We start from the raw sequence: 14744 nt of genomic DNA on the forward strand, positions 1-14744 counted from the left end.
TGAGATCGACATTTAATATTTAGTTACTTTCATAATCAAACCTTATTTTTCAATTAAAAAAGAGACCCGTTCTCTTTATTAAAAAATCTTAAAATTTAAAAACCACTTCGAAAATGAAGGCTATTATTTTCTTATTGGTGCTGGTGTCAGTGGCACTCGCTCAAGATAAGTACGCAACTAAATACGACAATATAGACGTGGATAAAATTCTTCAAAATACAAGAGTTCTGACCAATTACATCAAGTGCATGTTGGAAGAGGGCTCTTGCACCGCAGACGCTCGTGAACTCAAAAGTAAGTGAATTAAAAAAACATAAAAAAACAAATTTGTAGCTAATACAAATTATTTCAATAAATATATTTAATTTTTTCGAGTAGTTTAAAAATTTAAGTATTGCATTTTACAGACTCAGTACACAAATTTGAAGAAGGGAAGAATGAAAGAAACTAATTTTTAATTAACATGAATTATTTAAATATATATATCAAGATTTTTAATGATTTTAAAAAAGAATAGACGGAAAAATTCCGAAAAATAAAATTCGCGAACCTGTAAAATTCACTTATAATAAAATTCTGCAAAGAATAATTTTTTTAAAATTTAAACATTAAAAAAAAATCTGATAAGTATTAGAATAATTTATTTTTAATTAATAAATAATATTGATTAGACAAAATTTGTTAATTAATTCTATTAAAGAATTTTGAAATTCGTTAATATTATAAATTATCTAAAATTTTCGATTTTTATAATTCGGCAATTTTATAATTTCGGGAATTTTAGAGAGTAAAAATTTAATTTTTCGGGTTTTTTCAGTCTTCCAAATAGCTCGGACGACTTTTTCTGGAATTCATTTTTCGGTATTGTAGAAATACGGTAATATTATAAACTGTTTGGAATTTTATTATTCGGAAATTTCCCATTTCGGCAATTTTATAATTTCGGAAATTTTATTATTCGAGAATTTTTCTGTAGATTCAGTACACTAATTTCAATATGAATTATTTCAATAAATATATCATCAATTTTTTGTAGTAATATTAAAAAAAATGGCGAATCTGCATCCCAAAGATTCAACGCACTAATTTGAAGAAAGAAAGAAACTAATTTATAATTAATATGAATTATTTAAATAAATATATTAACACTTGATTTTATTTATTTTTGTTATAATTAAAAAATTTGTGAAGTCTTGCATCTTACAAATTCAAAAACTAATTTGAAGAATGAAAATAATTTTTAATTCACATAAATTATATTAATAATACTATCAACAATTTTGATTTTACTTATTTATTTTTTCAGTCATTTATAAACTTGTGAAGGTTTGCATCCTACTGATGTAATACACTTATTTAAACGATAAAAAAAATTTAAAAATAATTTGTAATTTATATGCATTATTTAAAAAAATATATAAAGAATTCTGATTTTAATTGTTTTTTTTTGAGTAATTTAAAAATTTGTGAAGTCTTGCATCTTACACATTCAATACACTTTCTCAATTGCGTAATGAACTATACTGAACTTTCACATTTGGGCTTCATGCTCTTACTTGAAGTAATCTTAAGAACTTGTAATACTGTAACATGCTGTCCACGCAACGCAATTTGGGAGTGTCCACAAATTGAGTGACGTTATTCTTACTGATCTTTTATATTGTGAATAAACGTAGAAATATCACAAATTGAACGTAAAAAAAATTTTTAATAAAAAAATTTGTCGTTATTGGGCAAGTTGATTGAAAATATTGAAGGTTTTGCATTTTTCCTGTATGAAAAACATTTTTTTCAATTATTTGGGACACAGTTTATAAAATTAAATAAACTTAGACGAAAAAAATTAAGAACAAAGTTTTTTTGACTGATATTTCAAAAAATGACAAAAAATGCATTATTGTTAATAATTTGTTAAAAAATAGACAAAAATAGTGTCTTGAACCTATAAAAATATATTAAAGTAAGTACATATTTTGTCACCTTTTTAAATTCACTTTCATAAATTTATAAGCTTTGTTTAAAATTTAAAAATATGTTTCTATTGTTGACTAAGAATACATAAAAACGTTTAAAAAATATTTTTTGCGACTTTTTTCGCTTAAATGTGAACGGAATTAACAGAACCCAATAAGAAAATTCAGATATTTTTGGTAAAAATTTTACAATTTGGTTGAAAAATTTAATTATGTTTTTAAAAATGTACCTATTTTGTTAAAAACCCTTTTTTTTGTTTTTGAAAATTCATCGTTTTTGTTAAACGTTTAACTATTATTTAGTTGAAAGTTTGTTTAATTTTTAATTGCAAATTAATATTGTTAACAGAAAATCTAACAGTTCCATTTCGGTTGAAAATTTATATTTTTAGAGATATTTTCCTAAAAATTAGTTTTTTTTCTATTTGAAAATTAATATTCTTCACAGAAAATTTATCCGTTGCAGTTTTGGTTAAAAATTGATCCTCCCTGAAAAACTTGACTCAAAATTCATCCTTTTTTATCCGAAATGCAACTGTTTGGTTGAAAATGAATCGGTTTTGCTTGAAGAATGAGCTGTTATGTTAAAAATTCATATTCTTTTTTGTAAAATTCAGCTGTTTTTGATTTCAAATAAATTTTTGTTTAATACTATCTATCACATGTTTTGTTTAGAATAGTTGAATATGCATTTCATTGGTTAACACTTTAATTATTTTGTAGAAAATTCTTTTTTTGTTTGAAAATTAATGTTTTAAATGAAAATTTAAATCTTTTGTAAAAACATTATCTTTTTCGCTTAACAATTTCAGACTTAGGTAGATAAATAAACTAATTGGTTGAAAAAAACCTTTTTTGTTGAAAATTCAACTGCTTTGGTAAAAGATTAATTTGTTTGGTTAAAAATGAAACTGCTTTGGTAAGAAATTAAATTGTTTGGTTTAAAATTAAACTATTTGGCTCTAGAATAAACTATTTATTTCAAAATTGAACTATTTTGTTGTTGAAAATCAACTTTTTGGTTTAAAATTAAACTATTTAGTTGAAAATTATATTTTTGGTTAAAAATTCAACTGATTTGGCGGATGATTACATTGTTTGGTTTAAAATTAAAATATTTATTTGGAAATTTACCTATTTTAGCTGAGAATTCAACTATTTGGTTGAAAATTTATGTATTTTGTTTATAATTGATCATTTTTGTGAAACGTCAATCTTCTTAGTTAAAAAATTAACTTTTTGGTTGAAAATTCAACTTTTTGATTGAAGGTTGAACACTTTGCTTAAAAATTCATTTTTTTAATTGAAATATTAACATGTTAGTATTATATGTTTCGTTGGGGAAGAATTTTTTATTTGTTGAAAAATTAAACTGAAATATTTCGTTAATAATTCATATTCTTATTTTTGAAAATTTATTATTAAAGTTGAAAATTCAACGATTTGGTCGTAAATGAACTTTTTTAAATTGAAAATTCACCTTTTTCGAGAAAAATTCGTCTTTTTGTTTGGTTGCAAATTCAACTAGTTAGATACAAAAATTAATATATTTGGTTTGAAATGAATTATTTATCTGAAAATTGGACGGTTTTGATGGAAATTATTATTTTTTTAATTCTTAAAAATCATTTTCAAATCTAAAATTATATCTGTGACATCAGTGGTTAAAATAAATTTCTTCTATAAGTAGAAAATTAAACTATTTCGTAGAAAATTCACGCGATTTTTTTTTTAAATCAACTATTTTGTTAAAAAATCGTCTTTTTTAGTTGAATTAAACTGGTTGAAGAATGTTATTTTTCAGTTGAAAATTAACTTTTTTGTTGATAATTCTTCTTTTTAGTTTAAAAGTCAATTATTTAAAAAAATATTGGAATTTGTAACTTGAAAACTTAACTATTTTCTTGAAAATTAATGTACTTTGCAGAAAATTCGTAATTTGATAAAAAAATTAATCTTTTTAATTGAAAATTTATGACTTTATATTAAAAATTCAGCTATTTGGTAAAAAATTCATCTATTTTGTTGACGGATTAATTATTTTGTAAAAGATTCATCTGTTTTTTAAAGTTTTCTGCTTTGGTCGAAAATTCATCTTTTATGGTAAAAAAAATCATCCTTCTTGGTTGAAAATTCAACTTTTTCGAGTTAAAAATTCCACTTTCTTTTAAAAAATTCGTCCCTTTTGGAGGGTTATGCAATGTGTGGACACTCCCTTTCCATATTTTAAGATTCAACATCATTTGCATAGTCAGAGATGGTCACTTTTAGAAATGAATAATTTAAAACCATTCTAATACCATTTTTCTTATCAAATTATAAATACCAAAAGTCTGGCTCACAAATAAAAAAGAATATAAATATTATAGTGCCTATTAATTTTCACTTGCCGAATTTCCGGTTTAAACCATTTTTTTTATACATACAAAATTTTTCCAACTTTTAAAGAGATGAGAAAAATGAAATTATGAGTACAGGTAAATTTTTTGTTTTTAATTATTTAAGTTTTATTTTAAAATATCAATTTTAAGCTTTAAATATTTGAAAATATGACGTACAAGAATTTTAAAGATTTTAAGCCAATGCTTTTAACTTTTACAGGATGAATACAAAAAGGAAACTTTTTAATTGTTTCAGGACATATTTTCAGTTTTCACACTTTTGAAAAGATTTCAGAAAATTGTTAACATAATGTAGATTTTTTCAGATTTTAAAACAATATTTCGAAGCGTTTTATAGATTATAATAGGTTTTAAAATAATAAAATTGTTTTTTTTTTTTAATATTCCAGTAAAAATTTAAGTTGATTGTTTGAATTGAAACATAATTTTTTTTTAATATTTGAAGAAACTGTAAATCACTTTAAATGATTTCCTAAATTTCCGGAATAGAAATTACAAGATTTTAAAGCAAAAATTTTCAACTTTACAAAATTGCAAATTTATAGACAAAATTACAATATGTTTAAGATATATTTAGAAGTTTTGAAAATTAAAACAAAAAGATTAAAAAATTTTAATTTAAATGTTGAAAGCTTTTTAATAAGTTTGAAAGGTTTCAAGAAAATAAACAAAAAATGGTATGATTGCTGGGAAATTTTTAAATGATTTTTTTATTTTACAAAACTTAGTCTAACAGAATATTTAAAAAGATTTAAAAAATTGTCATAAAGGAATCTGGAAGATTTTCAGGCATTTTTTTATGCTGAATTTTTTAAGAATGTTACGAAAAATTCAAATGATTCAAAGAGATAAAAGGTCAAAAATAATTATAAATTTGAAAACATTTTAAAAAACTGAAAACAACATGTAGATTTTGGAAGACTGAATAATAAAATGTTGATATTTTCCAACCAGTTTGAAAGGTTTCATGATAATAAAAAAATGAATTAATGTACTTGAGAATATTTAAAATTATTCTTTATTTCTAGGAATTAATTAAAAAACTTTGAGAGATTTCCAAATATTTGAAAACACTTTTTTCCAATGAGGCAAAAAGTCCTAAATATCTTTTACACTGACACAAATTTTTCCTAAAGTTTAGTAAAATCCTGTAAAGTCAAAAAAATTCTCTAGACATTTTCTAAAGCCTTTTTCGACTTACGTGAAATTTTCAAAAAAAAAAAAAAATATTTTGAATTTTCTCGAGATACCTAGGGAAATTAGAGTTATATAACTTTAGAGCAAATAAACAAAGAAACTCAAATAAGTTATTTGAAATTTTTATTCGATGTTATATGTTAGGATAAAGTAAAATTATATTAATTATATTAAAGTATAATTTCTCAAAGAAATTTAAAGAATATCCAAATTTTTTTTTAGAAATTTTCAAAAATATATATTTTGTTTGAAAATTTTCGGAATCTTTGTAAGTTTAAAATTACCTTTGAATCTTCTCAAAAATTATAAATATCTCTTAAATTTACGCGAAATTGTTCTAAAATTTGCATTAAAAATATATATAATTCTTTTTTGAAATTGTAAGAAATCATTTGTAATATTTTGAAATCTTTTTTATTATTTACTTTTCAAAATAAAAAATCTTTTAAAAGTTGCCCATGAATCTTCCGAAAAAAATGTTATTTCCTTGAAAAGCCACATTTTGTTTTAAAATTTTTGAAATATTTTCTAACTTAAAATAATATTGGCTCTTGAAAATGTCTAAATATCTCTTTGAACACACTCGAATTTTTTTCTAAAATGTGGCAATCTTGCAAAATTTCAAATGGTTTAAAATTTTTGCAATTATTTTCTGAAATTGATTTTTAAAAATAAAAAAATCATAAAAAATTTTTCGAGGAATATTAAAAAATTTCATTTATTTAAAACCTTACAAAATTCTTGATCACCTTCCTTTTTCCGAAATAAAAAAATCTAAGTTTCAGTTTTCCTACAAAAAATTAAATTGTGTAAAATTAAAAAAATGGTCATAAAATCGTCCATATTCTTTTCAAAATATTTTTAAACTTTTGAGACTTAAAATTAATTCTTTAAGATAAAACCATAATACTATATAAAAAAGTGATTTAACGATATCTCAAATAACTTGTTGTGGTAAACCTGATTAGTTGCGACACCGTGTGATTATGAATTTAGTAGCTGTTTTCATTTATTTTGTTTTTCTATTAATAAAGATTACCATTTTTCTGGACCATCAATTTTGTAAATTACAATTTCAAAATAAGTAAATTTATTTCCAAATATTTCTAAACATTAAAGACTTGAAAAAAAGGAATCTTAAGAGAAAAATGAAAAAAAGTTTCGAACATTTTAAATGATTTCCTAAAATGTCGAAAAAGAATGCTGAAAATTTTAAAGCAAAATTTTTTAGTTCTGTAAGATTAAAAACTGTTGGGAAAAAAATTCAAGTACATTTACTAGATTTTAAGAAATTTTAAAGACATCAACAATAATTAAAGATTAAAAGATGAAACATTTTTTTCAAATGTAACATTTTAAATACTTCGAATAATATATTCGAAGCTATTTAAGAATTTAAAAATATTTCAAGAAAATCAACAACTTTTCCTAAAACTCTTGGGGAACTTGATAATAATTTTTCATTTTGATACCTTAATTTTTAAAGAAAATTTAAAAAAAATTCAAAACGTTCCAAAAGATTTCCAAAATTTTCAATAAAGAATCTAGAAGGCTTTTAGAGGATATTTAGAAGTTTCTAAAAACGAACTAAAATTCTGAAAAGACTTAAAAAAACTTAATCTTCCAAAATTTAGATCTTGGAAGATTTCGAAATTAAATTTTGAAGTTTTTCAAAGATTTTGAAAGGTTTCAGGATAAAAATTCTTAAGTTTTCTGGGAATATTTAGTCATTCTTTATTTCGAGAAACTAACTAAAGACAATATTTTAAAACATTACAAAAGATAAAACAATTTAAAAAATAATATAATATAATAATATAATTTAAAATAATTTTATTCTTGAAATAATTTTAGAAATAACTCCAGTCAGTTTAAATGATATTTAGAAATGTTGGAAGTTTTGAAAAGGTTAAAAATATTTTAAAACTTTAGAAGATTTCTGAAAACTTATAAAATATTCTTTACTTTTTCCCCAGCATCAAAAAATCCTGAATATCTTTTAAGCTGACTGATATTAGTCTAAAATTTTTGTAAAATTCTTTAAAATAAAATTCTCAGAAATTTTGTAGATAATTTTTCGAAACTTCTGAAAATTGCCAAAATCTTTTTGAATTTTTTTCGAGAAAGGTTGGAAAACTATATTTATAGAACCTTTAAGACAATAAGCAAAAAAACCTAAAAAATAGTTAAACGAAATTTTTAATTTGCATAAAAAATTATTTTTTCCCTTGTGATTATAACTTGCCTACATTTTATTTTCTTTACTTAAAAATAAAAATATTTTTTGGTTCAATTTGACTGTTTTGTATTTAAAATTAAAATAATTTTTTGTTGCACTAACTGTTTTGTGAAAAATTCGTCTTTTTGGCTTGAAAATTCAACAATTTGTTAGCAAAATTCGAATATTTAGTGTAAAATTAACTTTATGATCGAAAATTCATATTTTCGTCTTAAAAATTTAACTTTTTTTTGTATAAAATTTATTTTTTTGACAAACATTCAATACATCGGTTAAAATCAATTTCCTTTTTTGACTGAAAAATCTTTCTTTGTGGAAATGTCAACTACATGGTTGAGAATTAACTTTTTTTGTTCCAAATTCACAATTTATCGTTCAATTGTTTTGTTTTCAATTCAATTGTGTTAAAAAATCGTTTTTTGTCGACCATTTATTTTTCTACTCTTTAATCATTCTAATTTTGGTTGAAAAAAGTCTTTTTTATATGAAAGTTTATATCTTTTTTGAAAACGACTCTTTTTTGGTGCGAAATTAATCTTATGGTTTGGAAATTCAACTATCGGGTTAAAAATTAATATTTTTGTTTGAAAAAAATTCAAAACTGGGGTTGAAAATAAATTTATCTGGCTTAAAATTCGTTTCTTTTTATTTAAAAACTAATTTTTTTAAACTGAAGATGTAACTATTTCATTAGTTTTAAACCAAAAATAGAAGAATTACATATTTAGTTAGAAAAATAAATTTTGTTCTAACTAAAAATTTAATTCTTCTATTTTTTGGTTTAAAAATACTTTTTTTGATAAAAAAAACTGGTTTTTTGAAAATTTGTTTTTTTGTTTGTGTTTGTTGACTCTTTATTTTTCTAGTATTTTAAATAATCTAAATTTGATTGAAAATTCACCTCTATAGGTGAAAAATCAAGTTTTTTGTTGGAAAAGAGTTTTTTTTGGTAGAAAATTAATCTTCGTGATTGATAATTCAACTATTTGGTCAAAATTTTATATATTTTTCACAAAATTAGATTTTATCGTAGAAAATTAATCTCTTGGATGCAAAATCAATTTTTTAGTTAAAAGTGTATGTATTTTGTTAAAAAATTGTTTTTTATGGTAAGAAATTCATCTTTTAAAAGAAATTTCAATTTTTTTATTTAAAAATATATGTATTTTGTTGAAAATTCTTTTTTTCTCGTAGAAAATTAATCTCTTCAATGAAAATTCTATCTTTTAGTTTAAAAATATATGTATTTTGTTAAAAATTTGTCTTTTACGGTAGAATATTTTGAAAGAAATGTCTATTTTTTATTTAAAATTGTATACATTGATTAAAAATTTGTATTTAATGGTAGAAAATTAATCTTCTTGATTAAAAATTTCATTCTATAGCTGAAAAATATATATATTTTGTTGTTGAAAATTCGCGTTTTACGTAGAAAATTAATTGTTTTTGGTTAAAATTTCAACTGTTTGGTTAAAAATCAGCCTAATTCTGTTACTTAGAGATGGTAAAATAATTTCTTCAAGTCAGATTAATATTTTTCTTCAAATTTCAGAAACTCTACCTGATGCTTTGGTGACTGGTTGCCAGAAATGCAACGAAAAACAAAAAGCTACTGCTGAAAAAGTTATCACCCACCTCAGAACTCGGAGACCAATGGACTGGGCGCGTTTAGTTGAAAAATATGATCCTGAGGGTCAGTTTAAAAAACGTTTCGAAGCAGGGCAAAAAGTTTAAAAATTACAAAGCGAAGATCAAATGAAAAATCATTAAAATTAAGTTAAAAGATTGATTAACATTTTCTCTGAAATAAATGTTAAAAAAAAAAGAATTGTTTGAGCTTCAAGAAGCTAAATTTTGATCATGTAATTTAGATATTAAATCCATAATCGTTACATTTTAACGAACTTTTTACTAGTCGACCCGTTTTTTAAAGAAAAAGAGTTAAGTGTATGGCACGGAATGCTAATCTTTATTTTAAAAGTTCAAACCTTTAATTGGAAACCTGTTTCGCTTTTCTTTCTCCAATTGCGTCAACGTGAAATTGTCATATATAATATATAAGTGCAAAAGTAATTAAATCGTCGATTTTACAGAACTATGTACTTGACTGAGACTTTGTTTATTCCACGCGTCTCTTCTTCACCAAGGATCCCAGCTGGAAAAACAAAAAAATTATAAATATCACTGTATCTGTAATAAAAAGAAAATTATTCAAACATTCCAAACATACAACTAGACACAAAAGTCTCATGTAATTTTTTGAACCCCGCCTTTTTTTTGGTAAAAAATTACGTTTATTTTTCAAAATTTTGTCACGGATTTTACAGAAAATCTTATATGATTTGAGAAAAATATTTCCTAATCATAGGGATGAAATTCTAGTAAAATCCAGTAAAATCCAGTAAAATCCAGTAAAATCTAGTAAAATGCAGTATAATCCAGTAAAATCTTGTTTAAAGTTCTTTAAAATTGACAGATTATTTGTTTGCATTGACAAAATATGAATCTTTGAGTGTGTAAAAATCTGACACCGTACTTTTTAAAATATTTTTTTAACATTTAAAGAACATAAAAAATACATTTTCAAGGTATTTCCGGATGAAGCATTCATCAAGGTAGAATTAAATTCGACTATTTGAATTCGACTACAATTTTCTGGACAGATTTGTCACATAAATGTATTAAATTATTTTGTTTTTATATCAGCTGTTTATATCAACATTTTATTTTAAAAGTTCAAGAAGAAGAAAAATGTTAATTAATACTTTATTGGTAGAAATTAATATTTTTTGCATAAAATTAATTTCTTTGACCTAAAAATTGTTTGTTTTTTTTTCATTGCGAATTAATCTTTTTAGTTCAAAATTAATTTTAAGATATATAAAGAAAATTTGAAAAGATTCAAAGGTAATGCAAAACTTGAAGTGATAGCCTAATATAAAAACAAAATGTAGATTTGCGCAGATTTTAAACAGAAAAATTAGATTCTTTACAAGAATTGTGACATGCTTCCAAAGAATAAAAACATTTTCTTAAGATTCCTAGGGAAATTAAAAATAATTTCTCATTTTAAAAAATTATTTTAAGAGAATATTAAAAAAAGTTTTTCAAAGATTTAAGCAAAATTTTCAAAAGAGATTCTGGAAGATTTTAAGAAAACTTTCGAAAATTTGCATGATAATTTTTTATCTTTTTAAAACTCGTAAATATATTACAATTACACAAATTTTCTCTATAAATGTTCATTTGTAAATTATACATACAAATTTAATAATTTCACTTAAAAATTAAGCATTTTATGAAATTTTAACAATTCCTGGTTTTCTATGTCAAAAAATTCAGTTAAAGATTCTTTACTTTTAAATATTTGGTTCAAATTCACTTGTCTTAAATAAAAACTCAAATATTGCTAAATATTCAATACTTAATCTTTTTTTTTTTAATTAAAAATTTCAGATTGAATGGGTTAACAATTGAATAGTTTAGACTGAAACAATATTTTTAATTTAATCAAATCCTTCAATTAAGAATATATTATTATGAAGTTATTTTTAAGTTGAAATAAGTTTATAAATTCTCAGTCACACGTGCACATTTCTTTAATGATTAAGACTTTCAAATTGAAACCGTTTAAGTTTTAACGTTAAAATCTGAAAATTCTTAAATTTTGAACTGGTTTAAAATCGTTTTGTCAAATCGCTTTTGTTCACTTTTTATTACTTAAAGTACAGATAAATTAAGTAAAATTATTTATTTATTAAATAAAAAGGTTTTTTATCCTAAAATGACCAAAATCAAAGGCTTTTACTTTTTATTTGTTCAAGTCTTTAAGAAAGCATTTGAAAATTCTTTAAATCACTAACTGTAAACAAAAGGATATCATAAATAAAAAAATAAAAATGCAAATAATCATAACACACACACACACATTAAACTCGCCCTTGGACAGAATGTTCTTCTAAAAATTTGCAACATTCCCGGTCAAAAAACAAATTCACTGACATTTTCCTTTGCAAACTGTTAAAAACATTTTTAAATATTTTAAAATCTTCAAATAAATTAAGTTACGATTTTTGAGATGCCGGATATTTTATTCTGCCAAATTTAGCCAAGAGTTTTTAAAAAATGTTTAAATAAAAAATATAAAAGTAGTTGCATTATTGAGCAATTTGAGAAAAATAGTGGCATTAATGTTATTTTCTTCAAAATATCAGTAACATAATTGTAATTTCATTGTCAAAAAATATTGTAAATACTGTTATGAGTCCGAGAACGGTCATATTATTATTTTTTAATACTTACAAGATCTGAAATCGCAGGAAGATTGTTTGTTTGATCGCCTACTGGCGCTTCTGGTTCACGAACTTCTTTCGGTTGTGCCGTTTTTTTCATATTTCTGTGTTGAGGGAATGTTGGCATCAATTTCGGGTCGCAGGCTAAAAAAAATAAAATAATGTAATTTATTATTTTTATTATTGTAATTTATTATCAAATATTTAAGAACCGTCCATAAACTACGTTAACAATTTTGGGCTGGTTTTCTTTAAACAAATAGTTAAATTTTTCAGCCAAATGACAAATATTCTCGAAAAGAGTTAAAATTTCAAGAAAAAAGTTCATTTTCAAATAAGAAAAATTAATTTTTATTCAAAAAGATGACTTTTTTACCATAAATCTTTATATCTGAAAGAGATAAATTTCCAACAAGAAAGTTAATTTTCAATCAAGAAATATGAATTTAAAAAAAATAAGTTTGCAGCCGAAAATGCAATCAATACAATTTTCAATTAAAAAAATTAATTTTCACCAAAAAGATAAATCTTCAACAAACAAGATTCATTTTCAATACAAAAATACACATTTTTTTGTGAAACAAAAAAAAAGAAGAAAAACAATTTTACAACCAAAAAATTGAATTTTCAACTAAATGATGAATCATCAACCATACCAATAATTTTTTACAAAATAGTGCAAGCTTTAAATAAAATAGTTAATTTTCCAAACAAAAATGTAATAGTTTATATATTTATTAAACAGATTAATTTTTGAACTGAAAATATGAATTTTCAACAAAATAAATGCATTTTCAACTAAATATTTCAATTTTCAACTAGAAAAGATCAATTTTCAAATAAAAAGTGTAGTTACATTTTCAATTAAAAACTTAATTCTCAACCGCGGAAAAACTGACTTTGAGACAAATAGTTCAATTTTCCACCAAAGAAATGAATTTAAAAAAAAATGAATCTTTAACAAAGAAAACCAAATCTTTACAAAAGAGTTCAAAATTCAACCAAAAAAAAAATGAATTTTCAATTGAACAGATTGTTTTTTTAACCAAGAAAATTAACTTACTAATAAAAAGACGATTTTTCAACAAAACACACGACTTTTTAACGTAATAGTTCAGTTTGAAACTACAAAAAAAATCAATTTCTTAATAAATAGTTAAATTTTGAACTAAATAGATCAATTTTCAAAGAATAATGAAATTAAATTTTTAGTTAAAAAAACTAATTTTAAATCATCAATGAAAATAATTTTCAACAAAATAGTTAAATCTTGAACCAAAGATAAATTTTCAACAAATAGTAAGATTTTCATAAAAATAATTAATATATTAACCAAATAGTTAAGTTAACCAAATATCAATCAATTAATACAAAAATGGAATAGTTAAATTTTTAACAAGAAAAATTAATTTTTCACTAGAAAAAAAATTCAAGCAGGTATGAGTTTTCCAGTAAAATATTTATTTTTCAAATAAAATGGACGACTTTCTAACAAAAGAGTTTAAATTTTAATCAAGTAGTTTTATTTTCAAGCAAAAAGATGAATTTGCAATTAAAATAATGAATATTCACCTGGAACGCTTAAATTTTCAACGAAAAAGATGAAATTCCAAACCACATTTAAAAAATAAAACATTTCTTGAGAATAAAGGAAAAAATAATTATTAAAAAAAGGGGAATAAGTTCAAAGAGTGTGAAATCTCAAACATGAAAGTGATTTTTAAACTTCCTACATTATTATTAAACCAAAAAGATAAATTTTCAATGAAATACTTAAATTTTTAACTAAAAAATATCAGCTTTGAAAAAACATTGAAATATTTAGATTTTTAGTTAAAAAACTAATTTTTCAACTAAAAAAGAAACAACAAATTTGCAACTAAAACTATGAATCTTCAACTCAAATAGATGAAATATTAACCGAACAGATGAATTTTGAACAAAAGAGTTTAACTTTTACTCCATTACTTTAATTTTCAACCAAAAAGATGAATTTCCAAACAAATTCTAACAAAATGACGAATTTTTAAACAAAAAAGACAAATTTTCAACGAAATAGTTGAATTTTTATCTGAAAAAAATTTTCAACCAAAAGTTGAATCGCTAAATTTTTAGTTGACAAAAATTAATGCTGAAACAATTATATAAATTTTTAATTGAAATGGGAGAATATTCAACTGGAATAGCTTAATTTTCAGTGAAAAAGTTCATTTTCAACTAAGAAATATTAATTATTATCTAAACAGATGACTTTTTTACTATAAAAGATGACTTTTTAATCATGAAACAACGACTTTTAACTAATCAGTCGAATTTTAAACAAAATAATTAAATTTTCGAGAACACAGTTGAATTTTTAATCAGATAGTTAAATTTTCAACCAAAAAATATACATTTTTAACCAAATGATGCGTTTCAACAAAAATGAATAATTTTTTATCCAAAAGGACGAATTTCAAACCAAAAAGTTGAACTATTAATAAAAAATTCAACTTTTAACCAAATAGTTTCATTTTCAACCAAAAAGACAAACTTTCAACCAAAATGATTAATATTCAACTGAAATACTCGAATTTCTAAAGAAAAAACATAAATTTTCAACCAAAAGTTGAAACGTTGAATTTTTAGTTAACAGAAATAA

At 22.3% G+C, this 14744-nt stretch overlaps 2 protein-coding genes across 2 annotated transcripts in view; one reads left to right on the plus strand and one right to left on the minus strand.

Annotated features, from left to right (window-relative positions):
- Nucleotides 1-10040, plus strand: LOC117172407 (ejaculatory bulb-specific protein 3-like). The gene is made up of 2 exons (XM_033360297.1): nt 1-294; nt 9364-10040. Exons 1-2 carry the CDS (start codon nt 114-116, stop codon nt 9543-9545), a joined length of 363 nt encoding a protein of 120 aa, XP_033216188.1. The 5' UTR covers nt 1-113; the 3' UTR covers nt 9546-10040.
- LOC117172406 (cyclin-dependent kinase 10) overlaps nt 9760-14744 on the minus strand; it is a 26777-nt gene continuing 21792 nt past the window's right edge. The window contains exons 4-5 of the mRNA XM_033360296.1: nt 12114-12247; nt 9760-9966 (exon numbers count right to left, since the gene is read on the minus strand). Of these exons, the coding sequence (XP_033216187.1) occupies nt 9931-9966; nt 12114-12247 (170 nt within the window). The 3' untranslated portion in view covers nt 9760-9930. The remainder of the gene's footprint in view (nt 9967-12113; nt 12248-14744) is intronic.

The sequence above is a fragment of the Belonocnema kinseyi genome, chromosome 5 (assembly GCF_010883055.1).
Source record: "Belonocnema kinseyi isolate 2016_QV_RU_SX_M_011 chromosome 5, B_treatae_v1, whole genome shotgun sequence".
NCBI lineage: Eukaryota > Metazoa > Arthropoda > Insecta > Hymenoptera > Cynipidae > Belonocnema > Belonocnema kinseyi.